The 25,796-nt window shown below is 42.0% G+C and overlaps 2 protein-coding genes across 3 annotated transcripts; both read left to right on the plus strand.

Moving 5' to 3' along the window:
- The first annotated feature begins 499 nt into the window (after window positions 1–499).
- mybl2b (MYB proto-oncogene like 2b) lies at window positions 500–11,507 on the plus strand. Its single transcript, XM_085272995.1, has 15 exons — window positions 500–814; window positions 1,250–1,346; window positions 1,482–1,553; window positions 1,637–1,729; window positions 1,827–2,047; window positions 2,589–2,721; window positions 2,816–2,875; window positions 2,978–3,178; window positions 3,351–3,623; window positions 3,699–3,838; window positions 4,810–4,906; window positions 4,995–5,102; window positions 10,168–10,272; window positions 10,362–10,493; window positions 10,591–11,507. The coding sequence occupies exons 1-15, from the start codon at window positions 795–797 to the stop codon at window positions 10,717–10,719; spliced, it is 1,881 nt and encodes a 626-aa protein (XP_085129121.1). The 5' UTR covers window positions 500–794; the 3' UTR covers window positions 10,720–11,507.
- A 1,230-nt stretch (window positions 11,508–12,737) lies between these two features.
- Window positions 12,738–24,364, plus strand: rpn2 (ribophorin II). 2 transcript variants are annotated; one of them, XM_085272996.1, is made up of 18 exons: window positions 12,738–12,820; window positions 13,159–13,349; window positions 13,450–13,545; window positions 13,664–13,839; window positions 13,945–14,020; window positions 14,509–14,643; window positions 14,730–14,906; window positions 15,005–15,123; window positions 15,360–15,465; window positions 19,341–19,432; window positions 19,552–19,666; window positions 19,884–20,078; window positions 20,158–20,244; window positions 20,335–20,430; window positions 20,912–20,987; window positions 22,478–22,607; window positions 23,170–23,269; window positions 23,761–24,364. In XM_085272996.1, exons 1-17 carry the CDS (start codon window positions 12,808–12,810, stop codon window positions 23,219–23,221), a joined length of 1,932 nt encoding a protein of 643 aa, XP_085129122.1. In that variant the 5' UTR covers window positions 12,738–12,807; the 3' UTR covers window positions 23,222–23,269; window positions 23,761–24,364. The 2 variants fall into 2 exon arrangements, with proteins under 2 accessions (XP_085129122.1, XP_085129123.1); XM_085272997.1 differs by lacking the exon at window positions 23,170–23,269.
- The last annotated feature ends 1,432 nt before the right edge of the window (window positions 24,365–25,796 follow it).

Genomic DNA, 25,796 nt, shown 5'->3' on the forward strand with positions numbered 1-25,796 from the left:
TAAAAATAAAATTTTTATTAAAGAGCTCACACATACTGTTGGCCTAACCAATACAGAAACATAAAAAAATACTTTTTGAATACTAGTACTATCAATTTAAGGCAGCTGTGGCATAAACCTTACACTGGGTGGTGGTCTAATAAGCACTGTATTATTTAAAAGCTGTTCACAAACATACTATAGATTTTCTGGGAAGGAAATGGTAGAAAGTATATTTAGTTAAAAGTGTAAATATGAAAAAACAAACAAAAAAATAAATTAAAATGACTTCATAAGTAAAAATATTTATGTGAAAGTGTCTGAAATTTTCTAGTAGAAAAATCGTGTTTTTTCAAACTAAATTTACTGTTTTACTGTTTTATTATGTAACAATATCTAAACATCTCCTCTGAGCAATTGGGTGTTTACAGTGTTTGACTAGGACACACAAATGACAGCAAAAAACATTATTTTACGATAATAAAACAAAATTTACACCGCTGGGACAAACCGGAAGCGTTCTTTGTGGCTACGCGCAGCTCCAATGCGCAGCTACGTCACTATCCGGTTCCTACGACAGAGAAGAGCGCGAGATAGAAATCCAAGAGCGCGGACAACTCTGGCGCTCCGCACCAGCTGGTTGTATAGGCTGTAACATTAGAAAAGTGCCGAGCCTCCATCACCAACACTGGCTACAGCATAGAGACATTAATCACGGGTATTACGACGACATAATACCGAGTACGTATGTACATGACGTGCAACGGCCGCCGGAGAAATCGCTTTCGGACCGTAAACAACAGAAATAGAGGGAAATGTCCCGGTGGCCGCGCGGGTAAGATGTTAATATTTATTACCTAAATTAGCTGTGCTTATTTTATTTTTTTTAACACGGGGGATAATGTGAGTATTTAACGTCTTCTGTTTAATACAGTCAGTTGGAAACTGCAGTCTTTACTGTTTGACCTAACCCTGCTATGCCTGGGAGCTCGCTTGTGTCTGTGCCGCCCTTTTTCCGGACACGGAAAACAGGCTTAGGGTTAAACTTGAGGCCAAACACGGTTTCTCTTAGATCTCACTAGATAAATAAATCACTGCTCAACACAGACATAATTGGCAAACAGTATGTTATTTCTGCGAGCTGTTGTCCGCGCAGTTGCTAGAAAAATAAGAACGATAATCTAGCTGTCTTCCGGACATCACCAGGGCCGGTCAGTAGTGAGTTGTCTGTCAGCTATGTTCGTCCACATCACAGTTGTTTGTCTCTCAGTGAGGATGGAGAGGAGGCCATGCATCAGGACACTGATTCTGATGTGGCAGAGCAGAGGGATGGAGGGAAAGTGAAGGTGAAATGGACTCAAGAGGAGGTATTTGTTTATTTTTATTTTTTAATATGTATAATGTAAACCAGACCTTCATTTAAACATTGAAGTAAACCGACTATTTAGATGGCTTTAGAGGACAGGGATCATAAAAATGCTCATTTTTGGGTGTGTATACAGGATGAGAAGCTTAAAACGCTGGTTCAGAAACTGGGACCAAATGACTGGAAAACCATAGCCAGCTACATACCTGTGAGTCTGAACATCTTTTCTGTAAGAATGTATGTCAACAGAAATCTTTTTCAGTATTTTGAGTTTGCTTTTTTGTTTTTTAGAATCATACTGAACATCAGTGTCAGCACCGCTGGTTTAAAGTCTTGGACCCAGAATTAGTGAAAGGCCCCTGGACTAAAGAGGAAGATGAGAAGGTAGGTAGTTTAGAGGTGTTAACGGAGTAAATATGTTGTGAATAAAAGCATGCTGGTGATCTTCTTTTTTTTTTAACTTTTCTTTTTTGTCCTCTAGGTTATAGAGCTTGTCAATCTTTATGGCAACAAACAGTGGGCACTGGTAGCCAAGCACCTGAAAGGCAGACTGGGGAAGCAGTGCAGAGAGCGCTGGCACAACCACCTCAATCCCAGTGTCAAGAAGTCTTCATGGACGGCTGAGGAGGACCTCATCATCTATAAGGCTCACTGCCTGCTTGGCAATCGCTGGGCTGAGATCGCAAAACTGCTCCCTGGAAGGCAAGTAGCTACTCTGCCAGAAACAGAATTTGGCTGATATGAGCTTTTACATGCAAACTCCTGTTCTTTTCTGAATTGAATTCTTAAATTTTTAACTTAGAAAAGTTTGATACTTTGCTGTGCTTGTCAGATACTTTGTAACAACTGATGAACAATTTAATCAGCTGCCTATCTGGTGGGTCACTTGTCCTGCAATGGACTGCATGGACTCCTACACCACAGTCTTAAACTTAAACAGTAGTCCTTGTTCTGTTCTCAGCCACAAGGGACTTGTTCCAGCTAGACTGAGCCTGTAGGTCACAGCAGATCTTCGCAGCAGAGTATTGTCTACTGTTGTTTGTTGGAATCCTTTCATCCACAGGGTGTGAGACACACTTAAGAGGTAGTGTATTACATTGTTGGATGTCTCAGGAGAAGGGCCAGGGCTAGGTTGTTAGCAATAAGTCAACTTTCAAAACAAGTGCAAGGATTACTTTGTGTTGCCAAATAAAGTCAGTATGTGGGGAAACACTGCAATTCATGTCCTGATATATATTGACAGGACGGACAATGCAGTGAAGAATCACTGGAATTCGACCATCAAACGGAAGTTAGAGATGGGCTTCTACTCCGGGGAGGTCTTCAGGCCCAATGAGCTGGAGGAGCTGTGGGCTCGTGTTAACAAGGATGGTCAGGTGGGCTGTGTTTCCATGATGTCCTCCTCTATGATACAAGATACAAAAGATATGTATGGTGAGATACAGAAATTGGGTTCTTCTCATTACACAGGTGCCCAGTTGCTCTCAAGACAGTTCAGACAAGGACTCTGAGCAGAAGATCCCTCCTTCAGTAAGTGACTGTTCGCATTCATTAAAGAAAATAACACCGTTATCTTAAGTATCAGAAACTAGTCTATGCTAGTGTTGTTATAGAATCTCCTTTTTCCAATAGCTGCAAGAAACGTCAGCTAAAGCTGGCACCAGCAAAGCTGGGCCGTCAAAGTCTGTTCCCTCTCCAACCAACAGTCTGAGTCCCAAGAGTGAGGTGGACAGCACAGGAGCGCTGAACAGCACCAGCTGGGTGGTGGACAGCTCCGGATTTCTGTCTCCCACTGGCCCAGCTCTGAAGGAAGTGTTAGACATGGTGGATGGGGTGAATATCTACAATACTACGGGGTTATTTAAAAAAAAAAAAAAACTGTCCTGGTTTTATATTGTCTATAATGTATTCTCTATACAGTTTGTCCTGCACCTGTTCAGTCTTGGCTATTTCACAGTCGTGGTTGCATGCTGACCTAACAAATAAATGTCTCTTCTGCACTAAGGATCTTGATGGCTGGTGCAACCTCGCAGCCTTTGACCTCCCCGAGGACAGTCCCAGCCCAGAGCGACATCAGTTTCGTCTGGAAGGCAGCGCCCTGCAGGAACTAAGCAAAGGCAGCAAAGGAGAACTCATCCCCATCTCTCCTGGGGGCGTCACACCCCCCTCCATACTGAGCCACCGGAGCCGAAGGTGCATCGCTTTGTCTCCCGACGCCAACAAGTCCATGACTCCTAAGAGCACCCCTGTCAAAATCTTGCCCTTTTCTCCATCTCAAGTAAGTCCCTTGTTCAGTGGTACTCGCAGTCATGTCCTATTAATGCACTCTACTGACAAATGTGTGTTTTTGCAGTTTCTCAACATGTGGACTAAGCAGGACACTCATGACTTAGAGTCGCCTCTCACGTCCACACCCGTGTGCAGCCAGAAAGCCATAGTTACCACTCCACTGCAGCGAGACAAGACGCCTCTCACTCAAAAGGAAAACTCAGTGTAAGAGTCCTCTAATTGGTGGAGGCATCTGATGGCTTCGTTTTTCATGGGTTCATCTAAAAACAGACAAATTTCTGAAGATCTGATGCCATCAAAGCATCTCCACCAACTTATAATAATGATTCTTGCACATTTTAATCTCATGTAATGTTCTTAGAATTATTAGAGTGTGTTTTTCTACAAGTACAAAGGGTTGTGGATTGAATATGTCAGATTCAATGGATTAACATTTATTACTAGTATTTTTTACATCAATTCAGTTTATTCATTTATTATATAGAACCAAATCACAACAAAAGTCACCTAAGGCACTTTATATTGTAAGGTAAAGACACTACAACAATAGAGAGAAAACCCCAACAATCAGGCGACCCCCCCCCCCCCCCCCCCCCCCCCCCCCCATGAGCAAGCACTTGGCAGCAGTGGGAAGGAAAAACTCCCTTTTAACAGGAAGAAGCCTCAGGCAGAGGTTTGGAAACAGGACAAAAGAGACACTGTGAAAGAGAGTGAGAGATTAATAATAACTAATCATTAATTGTAAAGTGGTGTAAAAATCAGATATCGGTTTGATGCTGATTCAAGTTTGGAGAGATTAGATATTGGTGACGATGGGCTAATCGAGTCCTATGTTCAGTGTTTAATGCAGCACTTGCACTAACATAATATCTCGCCAGCACCTCGATTACTGTAACTATTCAGCCTGCTTGTGTCTTATCTGCTCAAAGCCACACGTATTAGTGAGGCGGTACACCCACCAGTGAGGGTGATCATAAGTGACGTAACACTGAGCTGAAATGAGTGGATAAAATTGGAAGTAGGATTTTTATTTTTGTCTTTAACATAGTTTAAGCAGGGCCTGATGTTAATCTGAACAATGACTTCTAGCGTCTTTCTCACAGTAAGAATTATACGTTGTTAATCTAACACAGTGTATATGAACTTCTCTGTGTTCTCCTTTTTGTTTTCTCTAGTTTTGTTACACCCAACCACAAGTCTGAGCTGTGTACCCCACGAACTCCAACACCGTTTAAAAATGCCATGGAGAAGTACGGGCCTCTGCAGCCTCTGGTGAGCATCAGCATGTGCTGTCTGGGAAAACATGCTAGCTCTCGTCTTTCTCCTGTGCTGTTAACAGCCTTTTCTGCTCTTTTGTCAGCCTCAGACTCCCAACCTCGAGGACGACATAAATGAGGTCATCTTGAGAGATGCGGGGATCGACTTAATGATGCGCTTAACTCCACCCGAACAGAGGCGCAAAACTGTGGTAACTAAAAGCCGATTTTAATACATTGCACAGATTTTTAGTCATTTCAGTCAGAGGCTGGTGTCAGACTCACTTTCTGCCCAACATTTGATTCCAAGTAGGCCAGACTGGTAGATTTACTAACCTAATACACCTGCATATTGTTCCCCTTTCTTTTAGTATAAAGAAATATAATAAGATAAGATAAGATAAGATAAGATAGAACTTTATTAATCCCTCGGGTGGGTTCCTCTGGGAAATTCGACTTCCAAAAAGCACAGCAACGACCGAAGTTACAGTTACAGAATTGTTTTTTATATATATATATATATATATATATATATATATAGATATAGATATAGATATAGAGGCTGGGGTCTATCACACCAGGCAAGACCCCAGGTGCAGGCTGTGTAAAGATGCCCCAGAGACAATCCAGCACATAACAGCAGGGTGCAAGATGCTAGCAGGCAAGGCATACATGGAACGCCATAACCAAGTGGCCGGCATAGTGTACAGGAACATCTGTGCCGAGTATAACCTAGAAGTCCCGAGGTCAAAATGGGAGATGCCCCCAAGGGTGGTGGAGAATGACCGAGCTAAGATCCTGTGGGACTTCCAGATACAGACGGACAAAATGGTGGTGGCTAACCAACCGGACATAGTGGTGGTAGACAAACAGAAGAAGACGGCCGTAGTGATCGATGTAGCGGTTCCGAATGACAGCAATATCAGGAAGAAGGAACACGAGAAGCTGGAGAAATACCAAGGGCTCAGAGAAGAGCTCGAGAGGATGTGGAGGGTGAAGGTAACGGTGGTCCCCGTGGTAATCGGAGCACTAGGTGCGGTGACTCCCAAGCTATGGCGAGTGGCTCCAGCAGATCCCGGGAATAACATCGGAGATCTCTGTCCAGAAGAGCGCAGTCCTGGGAACAGCTAAGATACTGCGCAGGACCCTCAAGCTCCCAGGCCTCTGGTAGAGGACCCGAGCTTGAAGGATAAACCGCCCGCAGGGGCGTGCTGGGTGTTTTTTTTTTATATATATATATATATATATATATATATATATATATATATATATATATATACACACACACACACACATATAAATACAGAGACAAATATAAATAAAATATACAAAGGGGATAAATAGAATAAATAGGAATAAAAAATAAAAATACAAGTGAATTGCACATTTCAAGTATTGAGTCTATTGCACTGTTGACTATTTACAAAAAGTATTGCACAAGGTATTGTACAGTGAGGTGAAGAGGCACTACAGCTTAGTTGTTCCCCCCTCCTTTGTCCTCCTGTTTCCCCTCCCTCTCCCCTCCAGAGAGGAGTTAAACAGTCTGATGGCGTGTGGGACAAAGGAGTTTTTAAGTCTGTTAGTTCTTGTCTTGGAGAGAAGCAACCTGTCACTGAACAGACTCTTCTGGTTGTTAATGGCCGTGTGCAGAGGATGCCCAACATTGTTCATAATGTCCATCAGTTTCTTTAATGTCCTTTTCTCTGCCACTGTCACCAGAGTGTCCAGCTTCATGCCAACCACAGAGCTAGCCCTCCTGATCAGTTTCTCCAGCCTGGATGAGTCCTTCTTTGCTGTGCTGCTCCCCCAGCACACCACAGCATAGAAAAGTACTCCAGCAACCACCAACTGGTAAAACATCCTCAGGAGCTTCCTGCAGATGTTAAAAGACCTCAGCCTCCTGAGGAAGTACAGTCGGCTTTGGGCTTTTTTATACAGGTGCTCTGTGTTGCATGACCAGTCCAGTTTATTGTCCACCCACAGCCCGAGGTACTTGTACTTGTTGACCACCTCCACCTCCTCCCCCTCTATCTGAACCGGCAGTGGACCTTCTCTGGACCTCCCGAAGTCCACAACCAGTTCCTTAGTCTTTGAGGTGTTGAGTTGCAGGTGGTTTGTGTGACTCCATGCGACAAAGTTCCTCACCAGACTTCTGTACTCCTCTTCCTGATCATCCCAGATACACCCCATGATGGCCGTGTCATCTGCAAACTTCTGAATATGGCATAGTTCAGAGTTGTAGCAGAAGTCAGAGGTGTACAGGGTGAAGAGAAGAGGGGACAGCACAGTTCCCTGTGGTGCTCCTGTGCTGCTGACCACTGTGTCAGACGTGATGTCCTTCAGCCTGACGTACTGTGGTCTGTCGGTGAGGTAGTCGGAGATCCAAGCCACCAGGCAGGGGTCCACCTCCATCCTGTTCAGTTTTTCCTGAAGCATACAGGGCCGGATGGTATTAAAGGCACTGGAAAAGTCAAGAAACAGGATCCTGACCGTGCCTTTTCCCCCATCCAGGTGTGAGTGGGCTCTGTGTAGGAGGTACAGGATGGCATCCTCCACTCCGACACCCGCCTTGTATGCAAACTGTAGTGGGTCCTGGGCATGTTGTACCTGTGGTCGGAGGAAGTTGAGGAAGAGCCGCTCTAGAGTCTTCATAAGATGTGACGTCAGTGCCACCGGTCGGATACCCCATCCATTAATATGAGGCTGAGATGTATTATAAAAATAAACACAATTTTGAGTTTGTCCACTTTAGGAAGATGCTACTACAGTAAATTAAAGAAAGTCGTCATCATCATGGCTCATTAGGCTTACACTGGAAAAAATAAATAAAATAACATCATAAAATTAAAAAAATTCTGGCTAGCAGCTCAATATCTAGAATTTAATTTAAAAATCATTAGTGTTCTCTTAATTCACAAAAACTGTCTCTTTTTTTTCATCCCCATGGACCCGCTATACTAATATAGTAGTAGTGCGGGTGCTCTGACATCTTGATACTCCTGATCATAACATCCATAGTATACATATTGTGCACTAAATATCTAAAACCTGGAGTGAAACTGATCCTAGGAAAACTACTAAAAGTCTCACTAGCAGTTGTAAGTAGATGTAAGTTGCTAAAATCATCAAACTTTACAGTTCAGTTACATGTGCTGTCATGCTCTGTCAGTGATAGCAGTGTGTTTCTGCTCACATGCATCAGGTCCCTTCACTTTTGTACACTTATACTGTGGGCAGTATAACACAGTGCTAATCCTACACTGAATATTCGAGTTTAAGACACAAATGCCAAAAAACACTAATACCTGGGGCAGGGAAAGGATCTACCGCTGTTTATGACATATCCTTCCCCTACTGGCTGAATAGTCTTAGGTGGTCTTCTTTCCACTATATAGGCTGCACGGTTTTGCACTCTTTTTGTTCTGCTATGTTCCACATAATTTAAAGAAAAAATCATTCTGAGTGCAACATGTATGAGTTAGAGATGGACCGATCCGATATTACGTATCGGTATCGGTCCGATACTGACCTAAATTACTGGATCGGATATCGGAGAAAAATAAAAAATGTAATCCGATCCATTAAATATCACGAAAGCACCTCACAAAACTTGCAACACGCCGTAACTCACCTCAGAACGTTAGCACGTCGGAGCAGTATGCATCACGTGATAGAGCGGCTGTGGCATGCGGGACCTGTCGGTGGTCTGGATAGCATGTGGAGCTTCGCTAGCAACCCGGCATTTCATCTCCAACAAAGTTATCCCGAGAGAAGTAAAGCAAGTGTGTAAGTCCATCTCTGAATGTTTGTAAAGCATTCCTGCGTTAAGCTTAACAAGCGACTGCCTCTTCTTGCTGCTACTTCAATCATGAAACTGCTTAATGATCAGCTGATCGGCTTTTCTGTCGCGAGTCCGTGTCTCTGGTTTGTTTTTGGCCCACTTTGCACCAGAAAGAGGAAACCAGCGGCTGAACAACAGCAGCACGTTTAAGCTTGATCAGCTGTTGTTAGAATGTATTTAATATTACTTTCTACTCCAGGATCTTTTTCTACTAGCTGACGGCTGGTAACTGTGCAGGGGCGGATCTAGCAAAGTTTAGCCAGGGGGGCCGATAGGGCATGAACAGGGAAAAGGGGGCACAAAGACAGACTTTTCTTTCTTATTCTCATTTAAAATGTCGAGCTTTTAATAAATAATTATCCGAATCTTACACCCAAAGTTTTAATTTGATGTAAAATGAATAGAAGTCAATTACTGTATATAGTGACTATTAAGTCTAATATATATACCCTAGTAAGCTATAGTACTTTTTCCTTTGGGAAGGTACCATCTGTGCAGTCTGCAATTTTGTTGAAGAAAGATGTTGAATCTATTTAATATTTCTTGAAAAATAATTGATTTCTGTGCATTTTTTTTTCACACTGCATCAAATTAAGGTTGATTACGTCGATTAAGCATCATGAGGTGGCGCGTGAGGGGTGGTTCCTTATTTTTTATTTATTTCTTTTTGTTGTTGCTGGGAGTTGGAACCCTATTAGTTAGGTTGCTTAATATTTACGCTAAGTACTCTTTAAAATACCAGAATAGGGAGGATGGTGTAGGTCTAAGTTTATTAGATTGATCAGTATTGCTGAACTATGAAATTTTTTTTTTTTTTTTGCATACAGGTATAACAGAATAGCTTTAGTGTAGTTGTTGTTTTAAACTTGAGTATGAACTTATACAAAATGCAGCAAGATATTTAAAAAACAGTTTTGTTGATTAAAAATCACTATATCGGATTCATATCGGTATCGGCAGATATCCAAATTTATGATATCGGTATCGGACATAAAAAAGTGGTATCGTGCCATCTCTAGTATGAGTATAATACACCTAGAGCCGTAGCTGCAAACTGACAAATGTTAGTACGGAGGAATTCTGTTTAAAAGGGTTTTTGTAATGGTGCATGCAGGGGATGCTATTTTATTCTGTTAATGACCTTCAGCTACACAAACACTGAGCCTTTTGTAACTTGTAAAGTTTTGGAACATAGCACCTCCTTTCTTCACACTCAGGAGTTCCCACCTCGGGGCTGTCAATCACAGTTGTCACACACAGAAAGCAGCCTTGTTCAGTCGCTGTACCCAAAGCAGGCTCTTACTGCCACCACTCTGTGAGAATGCTTTGAGCTAAGAGCTGCTGACAGCTCATTGCTACCCTCCTTCCATTCTTCACTCAGATATTTTTAACAGACCTTGTTTCTCTTTGCCGATTTGATCCTCTTTTATTGCCAGCATCGCCCTCCTATGAAGAAAGTGCGTAAGTCGTTGGCGCTGGATGTAATGGACTGCCAGGTGATGCCTACATCCAAACGTAAATCAGCCAAACACAACATCAAGGTAAAGTGTGTGGAAACGCTTTATTAGCCTGCGTGTGGTTTAGTCATATCCTAATTCTTGATATTTGGTCCTTACTTTTTTGGCCACAGGAAGAACCGATGTTGATTTCTGTCAGCTCTTCACCACTTAGCAGCAAGCGGCACGAAAACATTTTGGATCAGGGCTTCCTTTTGGGACCAAGTGACAGTGCCATATTTCCCAGCACAGTCCCCCCAGTTCCAGTATGTTCCACCTTTTTGCTCTTTTGAGAGGAGTTATAAGTGTAATCAGAGTGTGAAGTCATTTACATCTGTTTATGGTTTTTTTTTTCCTCCACAGATGTCAAAGGAATGGGAAATGGTTGTTTGCGGACAAACTAAAGACCAGTTAATAATGACAGAAAAAGCCCGGCGCTACCTTCGCTCACTAAAATCCCACGCTCCTAGCCGGGCTCTGATCCTGTCCTGAGATGGCTCGTGTTTTTACGCCAAAATGTTACTTATCCAGAACTTACAGTTGCTATTTTCCCATTTCTCCTGAGGGCCTGGTGTACTTTGTGGCGGAGAAAGAGTCACGTCTTGTAAGGTTAGCGCCATGTTTGAACAACACGTTAGCGATCAGGTTATTGACAGTGTTAGGCCTGTCTGAAAGAGAATGTTGCTTTTAGATGTAGAGTCAGGCTGCCAGGCATGTTTAATTCCATAGTTGTTATTTCAGTGTTTGAAAAGAACGAATGAATGTTGAGGGGGAAGAAGAAGAATGTGTAAATGAAAAATCAAGGCTGTATAGTTTTGCCATCACTGGGGAAAAAAAAAAGGTTTTACATGTGATTAAACAGTTTTTTTAACATTGTGTTTTGTACAAAGGTTGCCCCTCCATATCCATGTTCTGTGTTATAGAGGATTTACAGGTTGAACAGTAATGCATGAAGGGAACACTTATTGTAGGATCTATTTAGCATGTATAGATTCGTTTTATGATGCATTTCGGTACACACAAATTGTAGCTTCCCACACATTGGAGAGAAATTGACACTAATCATATCTCTAAAGATGAGGAGTTACCCATCAAGATGCGTACATCTCAAGTTTTAATCTGTAATAGTCATTTATGTGAGATGTAGTGAAGGTGTAAAAGTGTTCCAACTGTTGGTGTGAAGGGGATTATAAATAATGTGACACTGTAAATAGAGTTGACTGTTTGCTCTGTCATACAAGAATGTTGCAGAATTGAATAAAATACTGATATGTTCAATACACTTGCTGTTTGATTATGCTGCTGCAACTTTGTGATGCAGTCCTGACAAATTAAGGTGTATAAAGTAGGCTTTGTTTTAGTTGGAATGTGCTGAAAGTGTGGTCTAATAATTGGAGCCTGTCTTAGTTTATGCAACATTTTGTTCAATTATGTTTATATGGCACCAATTCACAACATTTGAATCGGGTCACATTAGAATAGAATAGAATAGAATTCAACTTTATTGTCATTGCACAGGTACAGGGCAACGAAATGCAGTTTGCATCCATCCAGAAGTGCTTTAGTGATATATTACATTATATTACAAGGCAAAGACCCAACAATCAGGAAGCCTCAGCAGGTTAAAGGTTAGAGGTTAAAGTTCTTTCCTAGCTTGAGTTGGAGTTGTCCAGGTAACTTAAATTAAGATATTAACTTTCAGAATTTTCCAATCACATTTTCTTAATGCAAGATCTAAATTTCTGAGTACACAGGAATGTGAAAAAACAATTTCCTAAGGCTCTATGTAAGCCTGTGAAAAATTCTAAAACAAACTGTTTCCATTGAAAGTATCAGTGTAAGTGGAGTACACTTAATGTACTCACCATCAGTACAAGAAACCACCTCGATAAAAACAGGTTTTGGCAGTTGACTCACGTGGTGTACTTTAGGGTGACCATATTTTGATTTCCACATAAGAGGACACTTGGCCCGGTCATGAAGAACTTTAATAATACCGTTTGCTTCAAGAAAACTTTAACATTATTAAACGACGAAAACTTCTCTATGCGGTTAATGAATGGCGAAATAAAAAAAAGGTCATATAGGCTTTTACAAGTCAAGTGCAAAAAAAGAGCACAGTTGGTCACATTAGTGTACTTTTAAAATTAGTTGTAAAATGCTTACAATTTAAATGCGGTTTTTATAAATGAAAAACAAAAACTAAACAAGTCCGATTTGCAAATACTACTTTACAGTGATATCGGTAGCTGTATAGGTACAAAAATCTAGAAATTTCCTGAAAGCATCCAGAATCCTGTTGCAGTATGGCGACGGCACAGCTGATATTTGCGAACATGATCTACAGTTTGCATTCGATGTCAAAGAATGTAAATATAGACCATTATTTTATTTACAGTGCGTCTTACACGTATACAAAGTATTTATATATTAAAATAATAATAATAAAAATGATAATTTTAGTGGGCATTTATTTTTAAATGCAACGTGTACAGCCGGATATCCCCCTACTGACAGGTCGCGCTCTGAGACACCGGAAGTAATCGTCGCTTTTGGTGACGCTGCATTAGACCTCAAGACATGGACCGGTCTAGTGAGTACATTCCTTTACAAAACGCCGAATTGAATGTCATTTATGTGCATCTTTGGTTTTATTCATGTCGTGTAAGCTTTTGTTGAAATGCAGGTTTTATCGTTGGTGGAAAAATACCGCTCTGTGCTCGCAGTGTGCCGTTTCCTACTGACGTTAGCTTGCTGGCTCGTAGCTAGACCTGCACGAGCGAGCGTTACATGAATGAATGAATTGTATGTTGAGAAGCTATTATAAAAATGTATTATTCTGTTTATTATATATTTAATTTTGTGTTTATGAATTCACCTTTCGAGCAGCAGCCGGCGTCAGATTACTTAGTCCATGCTGTGTGTCCGCAGGGCTGTTCGGGTTGTTCTTTCTCAGCCTGGCTCTTTCCGGAGCTCAGGCGCTCACACCGTCACATTACCTCTCCCTGTCTGATGTGGCCCGACTGCAGAACCTCCTGAGCCAGCAGTTCACTGACCTGGAGTCCGCATACTACTCAGTTGTAGGTCTGACCAAGCTGGGAGCGACAGTTCCCGATCACGAAGTGAGAAAAACAGTCCTTCATTATTTGCATATGTAATATATGGACTCTAGACTCCCATCGGTCTTCACTATGTGGCTGTTTTGCATTTGTTTGTTTTTAGGATGTGTGCCAGTTTGTGAAATCTCAGCTTGATTCCACTAGTGTTGATTCACTCTTCTTTGCTGCTGAGATCAGTCGTGCCATTTCAGGATGTGAGGTATAAAAATATTTCATGGTGTCTCTCTGTCTGTTATCCCTTCTTTCTGTTAGAGATAAGTGTAACAGAAATGCATGAATTACATTTGTGTGCATTGTTTTTGTTTTTAACTCTTTAGATCCCTGTATCCAACGAAACCCGCGACCTCCTCCTGGCTGCAGTCAGTGAAGATTCGACCATGACTCAGATTCATCGGGCTGTGACTGCTCTCAGCTCTCTTGGGCTTCCTCTTGCTTCCCAGGAAGTTGTAGGTTCCTTGACAGCCCGGATCAACAAAGAGGATAATGTTATGGCGTAAGTGTTAGATGCTTTTCAGTTGTCATTACCAAAAAAATACAATAAAAATAAAGAGAGTCTATGCATCTTATTTTACAATAAATGGGTGTTCTCTTTGGACAGCATCACCATGGCTCTGCAAACAGCATCCCAGCTTTCCCAGCAGGCAGAGCTAGGAGGAATACTGGAAGAAATTGAGGTGAACTTTAAAACTACCACCAGATGGTGCTGTCTCACTATTTTTTGATTTATAGCAAGAAATCCTATATCTTCAAAATGGGCCCTATTGTATTTACTTATGGTTTTATATTTTTATTCTTTGACCCTAAAAGGATTGCTTTGCATGATGTAAAGCTGCAAATGATCCACATTTGTGTTGCACTAGGCCTTGGGACAGCCTCTTTGTTCAAATGAGGCATTTTAGTTTCCTTCTGGTTGGCTTCTTTTTACCAGTCACAAGGTGTGAACAACAGATGAGCTGAGCAAGTCAGTGATATCCTCTCTCAGTGACAGTAAGGAGTCAGGAGTAAAAAAAACCTCTGAAGTCTGAACTTTTGACTCGGAGGTGTTACTTGTACATATGCTGACCTTGGCTTTGTTTAATAAGAGTATCTATCACTGCAACAATATGCACGACAGACATTAAGGTAAATTCTAACTCCTCTTCTGATGGCTTTTCCCTTCCAGGATCTGACAGCTCGCTTGGATGACCTCGGTGGCCTCTACCTCCAGTTTGAAGAGGGACTCGAAGCAACCGCCATGTTTGTGACCGCTGCTTATTCCCTGTCAGATCACATGGACATGGAGCCTCCTATCAAAGAGGTCTGATATCTGTTTGTGAGGTGCTGTACCAGCTGAAGTTATATCGATTTGGCTTGGTATTGATGGCAAATGTTCTCTTCACACAGGATCAGGTCATCCAGCTGGTGAATTCTATCTTCAGCAAGAAATCCTGGGACTCTCTGGCTGAGGCTTTCAGCGTGGCAAGCGCCGCCGCTGCTCTGTCCGGCAACCGCTTCCACGTACCGGTAGTCGTCACTGCCCAGGGCCCAGCTACTGTTTCCCACAGCCAGCCAACCCTGCAGGTACACATGATGGATCGTGTTCTATCTACAGCCCTCAGTGTGGTTTTTAATCACCTCACAGTCACATCACCCTGTCTCTCTCTCTTTCTGATTCACAGCTCCTTGTCACTGATGTCATGTCTCAACCACTAGACTCAGCCAACGTGGTGGTGGAATCTGCATACGCTGTGGCCTCGAAGGCTGCTATTCTCAACCAAGCACCATTCACAATTAATGAGTATGTATAAGAATCCAAATGTATGTTAGCTGTACAGTCGTCTCTCAAGTTCCCCAGAAGTTGAGATTTATCCCCAACGACAGGGTAAACTCCAGTATTAAAGCAGACAGTTGTCATTGGCTGTAGATTGTTTCTAATCCTCTTTACATAATATCCCAACGTACTTTCATTTTACAGTAAATTGTGACTGCAGCCCCAGCTGTTATACTGAGTTCTTCTTATTTTCTCCTTTTCAGCGGCGTCTTTGAACTGAACTTCATGTCCAGCCAGCCAGCCAGCGGATATTACCAGTTCACCATTGCAGTGACCGGGGACAGCCGGCTGGTTGCCAATCATGTCGAGGTACGTTTTTTTTCTTGCTGCATTTAGCTGGAATTGGCATGCACAATAATAGTCATTGTTATTTTTCCAATCAGTGGTTCTTTATTTAGGTTTACAGTGACTCCTTTTCCCTTTTGTCAGGGGTATATGTAAAATAAATCATTGTAATAACACACAATCAGAACAATAAGAAAAGTAGTCTTAGACCCCCCCTTAACTAATATGAAATATTTGCCTGAGGCCTGTAGTCTGCACCTAAGGTCACTTTTAATTGCTGCTGTTTTGAAGCAAATATGTGACTCGTTAGTGTTTGCAGAGCAAAGCAACAAGCAAATATGAAAAAGTCAAAAAAAATTTTTTTCATTTTTTCTTTAACTAAAAAGCTTAAAATACACACAGCTCTCTGTTAGTCACATGTTATGTTACGTTAGGGCAGTGGTTCCCAAACTTTATTTTGCTGGGCCCCCCTTTGTTTTACAAGAAAAATGTTCGCGCCCTGCGCGCGCACAAACACATCCTCCAACCACACACACCCATATTTTGCTCCATTGCGGTTTATTTCACACCTCAAACATTTAGTAAACAATTAAGCAAATACAAGTAATCTGCAATAAATTACAGGTAATAATAAAATAAACTACTAACTCTTGTACGGTACGTCCACACCTACACGGGTATTTTTGAAAACGCAGCTGTTTCTATGTGCTTGGGCCTTTCGTCCGCACCTAAACGGCGTTTCAAATCACCGAAAACTGAGATTTTTTTTAAAACTCCTTTTTTATGTTTACGTGTGGACGAGGAATACAGAGTTCGTAACACAACGTCAAAGGTGTGTGCCTTTTTTTCACGTCACGCTGTGCGCCACGTTATTGTTTACGTGAGATGAATTGCAGAATGGCAGATAGAGACAAAATACTGTTAATCTTCAGGTTTTACATGTTTACATATACACACGCAGTTACTGTCCCTCCATTTACAAAGGCAGAGGCGTCACAGTGGGATTATTTTACGTGTAGTTGTTTTTTTCCTGTGTAATAATATTCAACATTACTATCAATCCATTTTTCAAAAAATGCCTCTCTGTGCAAAATGGGTTTAAAAACAAACAGCTGTGGGATCCTGTTTGTCCGTGATTTGAACAGCCCAGCGCTGCTCCCGACGCAGGGAAAACCAATCCTGCAGGGGAGACCTACCTCGGCACTTGTGCAGGTGAAGCCAAAGGGCAGACATGCTTCACCATATTTTCTAGTCTTTGGCTTAGAATGAAGTTGGTTTGGAAACATATTCCGCGATGCTTCATCTCCTGCTTTGCGTTTGTGTGGGCGCCCCGTGCTAGCAGTGTCCAAGCCTCCCCCCCCCCCCCCTTTTCATACCGCGCCCCCCCTGCAATGGCTCTGCGCCCCCACTTTGGGAAGGTCTGCGTTAGGGCATGTCGCGTCTCTTTCTTCATCCTCGTCTTTATATGTAGGCACAAACATCCTCCCAGCTGTTGTACTGTTATTCTACCTTGAAAGATGACATTACCCAGAATACCATTCTGTAAATATGAAAGATTTGGAAAGTGTTCATATTTCAAACACTGTTACGTGCTTTGATTTCAGGAAGCTGTTGATTATTAAAGCAAAACTTATGTGAATAGGTGGAGATGTTTGGCCATAATGTACATCTACCATGTTTGGGAAAAACCAAACACGGCACATCAGCACAAACTCTTCTTCTTTCTGGCAGTAAAGTTTGGAATGGCTGAAAGAGAAAAGAATCAACATGTCGTAAAGGTCCAGTCAAAGTCTAGAACTCAACCTGATCAATATGCTGTTGATCTTAAGAGAGCTGTGCTTAAATGAATGCCTTAATCAAATATAGTCAAACCTCAATGAGCTGACGCAGTTTTGTAAAGAAGGGTGGGGTCAAAATTCCTCTACAACGACATGAGAGACGGATAAAGTCGTACACAAAACAGTGACGGTGGTTCTGCTAGCTGTTGAATGTTGGGGTGTGCTTAGTTTTGAACAGCGCTGCATAGACTGCATAGAAAACTTTCCTTTTAATGAATATACTACAAGTGTAGCTTGAGCTTCAACTTCTTAAACTGTGTCCACACAAAATGATTCCCTTTGAAGCTGACAGCTCATCGCTTGCACACGTTCCAGGCTCCAGTTGCCTAGGTAACCCTTTAATGCATTTACTACTAGGTCATATCTCAATCGAAAGTATCCTGCACTCGCATTGGTACTCGCTTTCCGCCAACTTTGCATCCCAGTGATTATTTTACTCAATCACTTTCTGTGGGCTCTGGTCGCTACGTGTGGATGCAGCTCTAACTCCTGTAAAATCCACAATAGGCATTTTGGTTTATTGAGTGCTGTTTGACTTATTATTGACTTAATATTCATATAATTAAAGAAATTACTGCATGTATGCTGATACATCTGGTGTACTGCCCATCCCACTAACCAGCAGGCTGTTTGTATTAATGACAAAGGGCCTGCTGTTGGGCTTGTGGAAACGGTGGTCCTCTACAGCTTCAGGAGCTTTCTTTCACTGCTGATGTTCAGTTATGGCAGAAATCAGAATAGTTTTGGTCAGTAATGAGTTTGCAATTATTAACACGAGTGCTCTACAATCTTTATGTATTTCCTAACTTAAAAACATGTTTGTTTTTTTCAGCAGATTGAACTTTAGCTACAATCTAACTGAAAACCAAATAAATAAAACTTGATCAGGGAGATGTGGTTATGCAGATGATCTTGTTTTCTATATAATTAAAAACAAAAATTAGAAGAACATATTTGTGCAGCTCTTGTTCATTCATATTGAGACATGACAAAGCTGGAGGGTGGGGTATAGCAGGATACTGTGCAGTATGTGGGAACAATGGTGCACGTCATCAGACAAGTCTCTCCATGGAGACTGTCAGGATATTTCACCTGGTTGTTCGCAGGAGAAGTGCCGTAAAATGCTCTGTGTCCAATGGAAAAGGGAACACGAGAGAGAGAAGTACAAAATCAGGCTGCTTTCTTGGCTCCTCGCAGCTGGCCAGTCACGACATGAAGTGGATGTGAACCCAGTTACAGAAATCGTTGGACAGTCCACTCTAACGTGGTGCTGGTGTGTGTGTGTGTGTGTGTGTGTGTGTGTGTGTGTGTGTGTGTGTGTGTGTGTGTGTGTGTGTGAAGTACCTGCTGCACCAGTTTAAAATTTGTGTTCATTCAAGTCCAGCATCTTGGAGAAGGAAAGCAGAAGAAGGAAAGGAGAAGGAAAAACAGGGATCCATCATTTCTTAAATGAATAAAGAAATAATTATGTTTATAAGGTTCTCATCAGCAAGTATTTTATTTGCCATGTACTTTGTGGGGGGAAAAAAAAAAAAGTAAAATCATATGTCAGTCCAGCAAACCTCTGATCCGAGGGATGATGGCACCGTCTTGAAGTTGGCACTTGTAGTTCTCATTTTGCTCTTTTGCAGTCTCGGTGTAGTCACGTATGGACCAGCTCTCCATCTGCTACACGTTTTGGTTGGAGTGGCCCTCCGGGGCTGCTGATGCAAGCTTTGGTCCAGCTACTGTTGAGTTGGATTCTGCGATCCTCTCTGGGGAAGCAGCTGAATGCTGTTGAGTTTTTCCACAGTAGCATATTAAACCATATTAAGGAGACATTTGAGCAGTGATTAAACTTTGAAAACAAGAGTAAAGGGATTGTCCACTCCTTTTAGATCCATTACAGATGTGTAGAATGTGATTTGCATCCAGGATAATCTGTTCAGGCTTTAATATACCCGGGCTGCCTGCCCGTGTGCAGGCTGTGTGGGGAACCACTGAATTCTCATTGCATTGTTTGTGCACACACTTTGACTACTGTACTCATGACTCTGCTTTGTACTCTGTCTCCACCTGTAGCTTAAAGTGAAGGTGTCCACAGAGGTGGCTGTGACCAACATGGACCTCTCTGTGGTGGATAAGGACCAGAGCATCGGCACAAAGACCACCAGGTTGGAAATCAAATTTAAAAAGTGGTGCCAGCTTTTGTTGATCCACCGTAAGAGGAAAGTAAAATACTAAATGATTTTCATCTGTTTTTGTCTTTTCTTTTTGGTAAATACACATGCAGGGTGGACTATCCTTCCAAAGCTAAGAGCTCCTTCACAGCAGACAGCCACCAGAACTTTGCCATGTCCTTCCAGCTGGTTGACATTAACACTGGAGTGGAGCTCACACCTCACCAGGTGTGTAATCAGAGTGTGACAGGAACACATGTCTACAGCAAACTGCTGACAGAACACTTGTTTCTGACTTCGTCTGCTTTTATAGTCTCGTTTGTGACCATACGGCCCTCATAGTGAACGTCTAGTCAAACGCAAGAAGACACACACTGGTTATGGCAGGAGGGTGAGCTCAAACCCTCACCTGATGTCAAAAACCTGTTTCTTGTCCATGTTGCAGACCTTTGTACGGCTGCACAATCAGAAAACTGGCCAGGAGGTCGTGTTTGTGGCCGAACCCGACAGCAAGAACCTGTACAAGTTTGAGTTGGACACAGCCGAGCGGAAATCGGAATTCGACTCCATCTCTGGCACCTATTCTCTCTACCTCATCGTTGGAGACGCCACTTTAGAGAATCCCATCCTGTGGAACGTGGTGAGTGTCTGAGGCCTGTTGGCGATAGCGAGTCCTCGCTGACGTAAACCCTGCTCACCCACTTTTAATCTTTTGAAAGGCCGACGTCATTCTGAAGTTCGTGGATGAGGAGGCCCCGGCAACAATTCAACCTAAGACTCTTTATGTACCCAAACCAGAGATTCAGGTACTAGTTATGCTCTCTTAACATCTCATTTACTGGCTGATGATAGAATGAAACCAGTTTGATTTTAACAATCTCCTCATGTTTGTGCAGCATCTGTTCAGGGAACCTGAGAAGAAGCCCTCCACAGTGGTTTCCAACACCTTCACTGCACTCATCCTGTCTCCCTTCCTGCTGCTGCTCATTCTGGTAATAATAATAATAATAATAATAATAATATGTTTGTACAAAATGTTTCCCTTTTTTTTTTTTCCACTCTCCATCTAGCTGTGGTTTCGTATACGTATGGAAGTAATTTGCTATTTAAAGAGACACACCTACAAACAAACCTATTTCATTATCAGTCCAAGCTTTCCCTGATAGCTCGTCCGCCTGTGCTATTGCTCTGTGCAGTGATCTTTTTTTCCCCTGTTGAAAAGCTCTTCAGTACGAAGCCTTCACAGACAGTGAATGAGACTCTAGTCCACTATGACTATAATACTTGTTTTAATTTGAAATCACAAAAGCTATAGTGTATTTTTCCCCTGGCATTTTCAGTGATGAATAATAGTCATTGTTGCCGTGGATCAGTTCATTGTGCGTTAGGTGGTAAACAATTTTTTTGGCTCTTTTGTCCTCTTGCAGAGGACGAAAAATCACATTGTGTTTTATTCCCCTCTCTCCTCTGTAGTGGGTCAAGCTCGGCGCCAACATCTCCAGCTTCAGCTTCTCTCCGAGCACCATCCTGTTCCATCTGGGACACGCAGGTTAGTCCCCGTGTTTGAAATGAAATCTTTGCCACAGACTCGACTTTTTTCCAGCTTCTCTGCCTGCTGTTTGCCCGCTGTTGTTCTACACGATGAGCGAATTGCTGTAAGAACAGCTGACATTACGCAGAATGATTATTCTAAGTATGCATTATTCATGAAATTCCCCAAACACCTCTGTGACATTAAGTCAGTTTTCCATGTGTGGAATTTAGCAGCCAAAAGAAGCAAAAATTTAAACCCAGAAAAGCACAACAACAGGAAATGCAAATTTCTGCTCATTTCCATCATCACTATTGTTGTGCAAATTGCTCTCCAAAGTAAACATCTGGTGGGGCTACATCTCCCATGAAGTGTCAAAACCACTGAAATCGAGGGCACTTCATGATGACACAAAAGTGCGACAGGCAATTGTGACAGGAAAACAATGCAGAATTCTAGCAGACTTAGCTCTGTGCGTTTTTTATCACCACAGAGTTCAGTGTTCTCGTCACGCCACACAGATCCGATGCTTCACCTGCCACAGTGCTCTCTTTAAAGGGAGGTTTGTGTTTTAGGCATAAAAAATTTCCTTCGAAGTGCCGTGTCTCCCGATGTCTCTGTGCACACGTGGCAAAACCTTCATGGCTCTGTAACAGTTTAATGTAATTTTTAACGCAACTTAAAACATTTTCGTGGAACATTTGTGCTTTCTTAGTGGCCGCTTCCCAGAATATAAAGGGAAAAATGTGTGTTCCCCAACCAGTTAGCAAATGTTGGCTGGTTACTGCTGGGTGAAACCAGTTGCACAGGGTAGTGTTTTTAGAACCAGAATGGGATAGGAAACCTATCTCATGTTAGTGACTGGCAGCAACCTGCCACAACTACTTGCTAACTGGGTCGGGTTCAGTTTTTCTTAGACCAGCGGCTCCCTGGGGATCACTAAACAGTCACTAGGCTGAGGGACTCTTAGAAGTTTAAATATTTAAATATTGGACTCATTTAGTGTGACCCGTAACAAGTGACTGAGCCCATAAACTCATCAGCAACGTGTTTGCAGATGTCAGGACAGAGCGTGGTTTCTGTAAGCTTTGTAGGATGAGCCATTAGGAAGAAGCCACTTGTTAAATGCTAGTTGAGTTGGCATGTTAATTAACCAGCTAATGTGATCCATGATACTAACACATGTAGGCTATAGTGTAAGTTTTAGAGTGAATGACGTGACAGCACAATGGCTACTACAGCGCAACAGGATGGTGGCTGCAGTTCTGTTAATGGCTGTTGCTGGCTGTCCAAACCACAGGACCACTGTAATACTTCCAGTAAAAATATTAAAGGTTTTATTCTATAATTATTTCCTTTTGTTACCATGAAGATATATGTCAAATTCAAAGGACTATGGCTCAGTATATCATAGCATTGGAGCATTCTATATGTTGTGAAGGAGTGGAGATGGGGAACTTGGCTGGGTGGTCATTAATGTTCAAATCTATTTGGCTGTTTCATTTCAGCCATGCTGGGCCTGATGTACGTCTACTGGACCCACCTGAACATGTTCCAGACTCTGAAGTACCTGGCAATCATCGGCGGTGTAACTTTCCTTGCCGGAAACCGCATGCTGGCCCAGAAAGCAGTGAAGAGGTACGCCTGCCAAATGCGACTGGCACAAATGGCTCCTAGAGAGTCCTTAATGGTAGAGAGAAAGCCTAGCCCTTTTCCAGATAACAAGGACTTCAGTGCTGTGAGGCTTCTAGGTAGTTCTTATCTCCAAACTTGAGGGAAAGTGCCTATTCTATATTCGTAGCTGTTCAGTGGGCCTGCAGAGGCTAATTTCGATATCAGGCTCTCTGCCAGTAGAAGAGCTTGTGCATACTTGGAAAAGGAGAGAAGAACAGCAGCAAGATCTAAAGGAGTGAAAGCAGTGATGATATCAGGGGCAATTTCTTCACCGTGATTATGTAGAGCTCTTTGAGGGCCAGAGTGAGCAATTTGTCTCTGACTCGAGAGCTCGCTTTGTAATTGTCCGCCTTTACCTCTTGATCTCACAACAGCCCATTTAACAACGTAGAAGATTTCAATTAACGATTTCACCAATGTCATTCTCCAACTGAGGACTTTGTCCCTTCTTCCAGGCTAGTTTTTGTCTCGTGAAGCTCTTTTCTTTTCTTTAACCCTTCTATCCACACCTCGCTGTGTCTTACAGGATTGCTGCAGAGCAAAGTAGTAGATTGGCAAAGTATAGAAGCCTTCGATAAAGCCTCCCCCATTTGTAACAAATGAGTCGGTTCTGCTTCCAGGCTGAAGTAAGGGCATCCTCACAGACTGCATCCACTGCGCATTTCCATAATGTCTCGCAGCGTGCATGGCTGTGTGGTGCTCATTCTAACTCCGAGTGTTCACATGTACTTGCTGCCACCCCCCCACCCCCCCTCTGGTTTGCCTCTTCACTCATCCCACCACGATCACTGCAACCATAGCCATGCAGCCACTTGGACAGTCCCTCCATTGTGTTGTCTAACACTCGTGGTTCTGGTTGTACCATTACATTTGAGAGATGTGTTTTGTGTCCATGTCCGTGCATCGTCCACGACTTGAGAGATTTTGGTCATGATGGTTGCTCTGTGTTTTTGCCTACTTACACTGTGTTTTTGTGGTAGGGTGCACAATCAGAATGCATGATCCATGATTTGTCAGTGATCAGGTGCTCAGTGAGAACCCAGAGAGGTTCTCATTCATTCATTCATTCATTGTCATGTCTGTAATAACTAATGCTTGTTTTTGTATCTCTCCACAGAAATCAGAAAAAATAGGGGCAAGAAAAAAGAAGATGATTGTTTTGTTGTTTCCATCAAAACCTTGTTTTGTTTTTTGTTTGTTGTTTTTTTTTGGGTTTTTTTAAGAGAAAATGGGACGAAAAGTTGAAAACTTCAAAGCATGCAGTTTGTCTGTGTTGCCAAATGGAAGAAATTGAAATATCACCACGTCTCTGGGAGTCTGGAATAACACTCAGTGCAGAGGACTGTGGAGCTACTGATCATTGCACTTCATCTTCCTGTGAGATTTGTTTTCTTATTGCGAGCTGTTTTTGTTGGTTTCTTTTTTTTTGTTTGTTTGTTTTTTTTTTAAACCTGGGTTTGTCCCGCCCCCCTCCTTATTTTATTTTTTATTTTTTGGTACATTCCTCTTTTTTGTCCCTCAGCTCACCTCGTAACATTTTTCAACTGTTAATGAACCATATTGGCAGTAATACTGACACATGGAACATTTCTGTGGCTGTTTCCTATTTGATACAGAGTCGATGTCTCTGAGAAAGTCTGTTAATAAGTAAAAAAAGAGGGCAATTTGAGGATGTTTTTGTAAAGAAGAACAGGAAATAAAGGTGCTGGGGAGGTCAAGTCTCACGTGTTTCTTTCTTTTTCTTATTATAGAGAAGAATATGAGCTCAGTGGGTTTTTTGTGTATGTCAAATTGATTATATATATATCTCTTATATATTTTATTTTTTTGTCATCACAGTAGGGGAGAAAGAAATGATATTTGCTTGGGTAAAAACATTCTTCTTTTTCCAGCTACAATCTAAAGGTGTCTCCTAAACACATTAGATAAATGATAAATGTACTTGCACTGCCATAGTACTTTCTTAATCAAAGTCACACTGCTGCTTTTAAAAGCTACACCTTTAGTGATCCCACAGACTCCACTGAATGCATCAGAGGCCATTCAGGGTTCAGTATCTCACCTAAGGACTCTAAGGTGCTTGAACTGGAATAGCCAGAGATTGAACTACTAACCCTCTGATTGGTAGATGACCTGCTCTATCTCCTGAGCCACAGCAGCCTCGAATTTATTGCAGGTCTGAGTGGAGGGCGGCTACATGTACTGAATGCAAATGAGCAGATTGTGGGAATAAAAATAAAAAGCACAGCATAGGGAAAAAAAAGTGGAGAGTTCGCTATTTTGTAGTGCAGTCAGAATATAACCTATTACTATAGCTTATATAAGATAAAAGATGAATACTTTTATCTCCAAAAGTTAGGAATTTATTGTGAAAAATGCTTCGTCTGATAAAAATATATCACAGAATAAAATTATTAGTATTTTAAAAAAATTCTCTAAGCAAGGAGCTGAAAGAAAACGAAACCAGCAGTGTGGCACTAAACAAAGTATTTTATAGTTATCTGAAAACTGCTTTACATCTGTATTTACAAATGGACGCCAGCATTAAGTGAAGTAGCTGTCATCATTTTGTGATGTTTTCAGTAAGTCTTGTAATCATTGATGCAGAGAAAATGACCTGAGGGAGATTTATTGTCCTTTACGTAGAAGGCATCAGTGTGTTCACAAAGAGCCAAACATGTTTGGCTCTTCTCCTGCACACAGTGGAGCAGGCTGGAGGAAGCATTAGGAACAGAGAGCAACTTTTATCCTAAACATTAAGAATCACTCATAGAAATCACATCAAAAGCTCGTCACTTGGACTCACGTGGATTGTGGATAACACACCCTGATTAATTCAAAGTCAGATCAAATGACAGGTTGCGAAGATTATTAATCCATAGAACCGATTCATGGATGATTCAAATGTCGGGTACTGGTGTTTGTGCATTATGGATCAATGGCAGAGCTTAATGAGAGTTCTAAACGGAGCAGAGCTGTTATTAAGACAATGTTAGAAGCAGCACCTGTGCTGCCACGAGTCCAGCTGCCTGCTGGGGTTTGTTCCTCAGTTGTGCAGACAGTACCGTGATTACACTCCCCGCTATTGTACACACATGTGTGTCCCTTAAAGGGATATTTTTTTAATCAGTCTTCACACAAGATAAAAACGGT

The sequence above is a fragment of the Mchenga conophoros genome, linkage group LG5 (assembly GCF_057382185.1).
Source record: "Mchenga conophoros isolate Kocher_MC1m ecotype Shallow Benthic linkage group LG5, M_conophoros_male_GT1.1, whole genome shotgun sequence".
NCBI lineage: Eukaryota > Metazoa > Chordata > Actinopteri > Cichliformes > Cichlidae > Mchenga > Mchenga conophoros.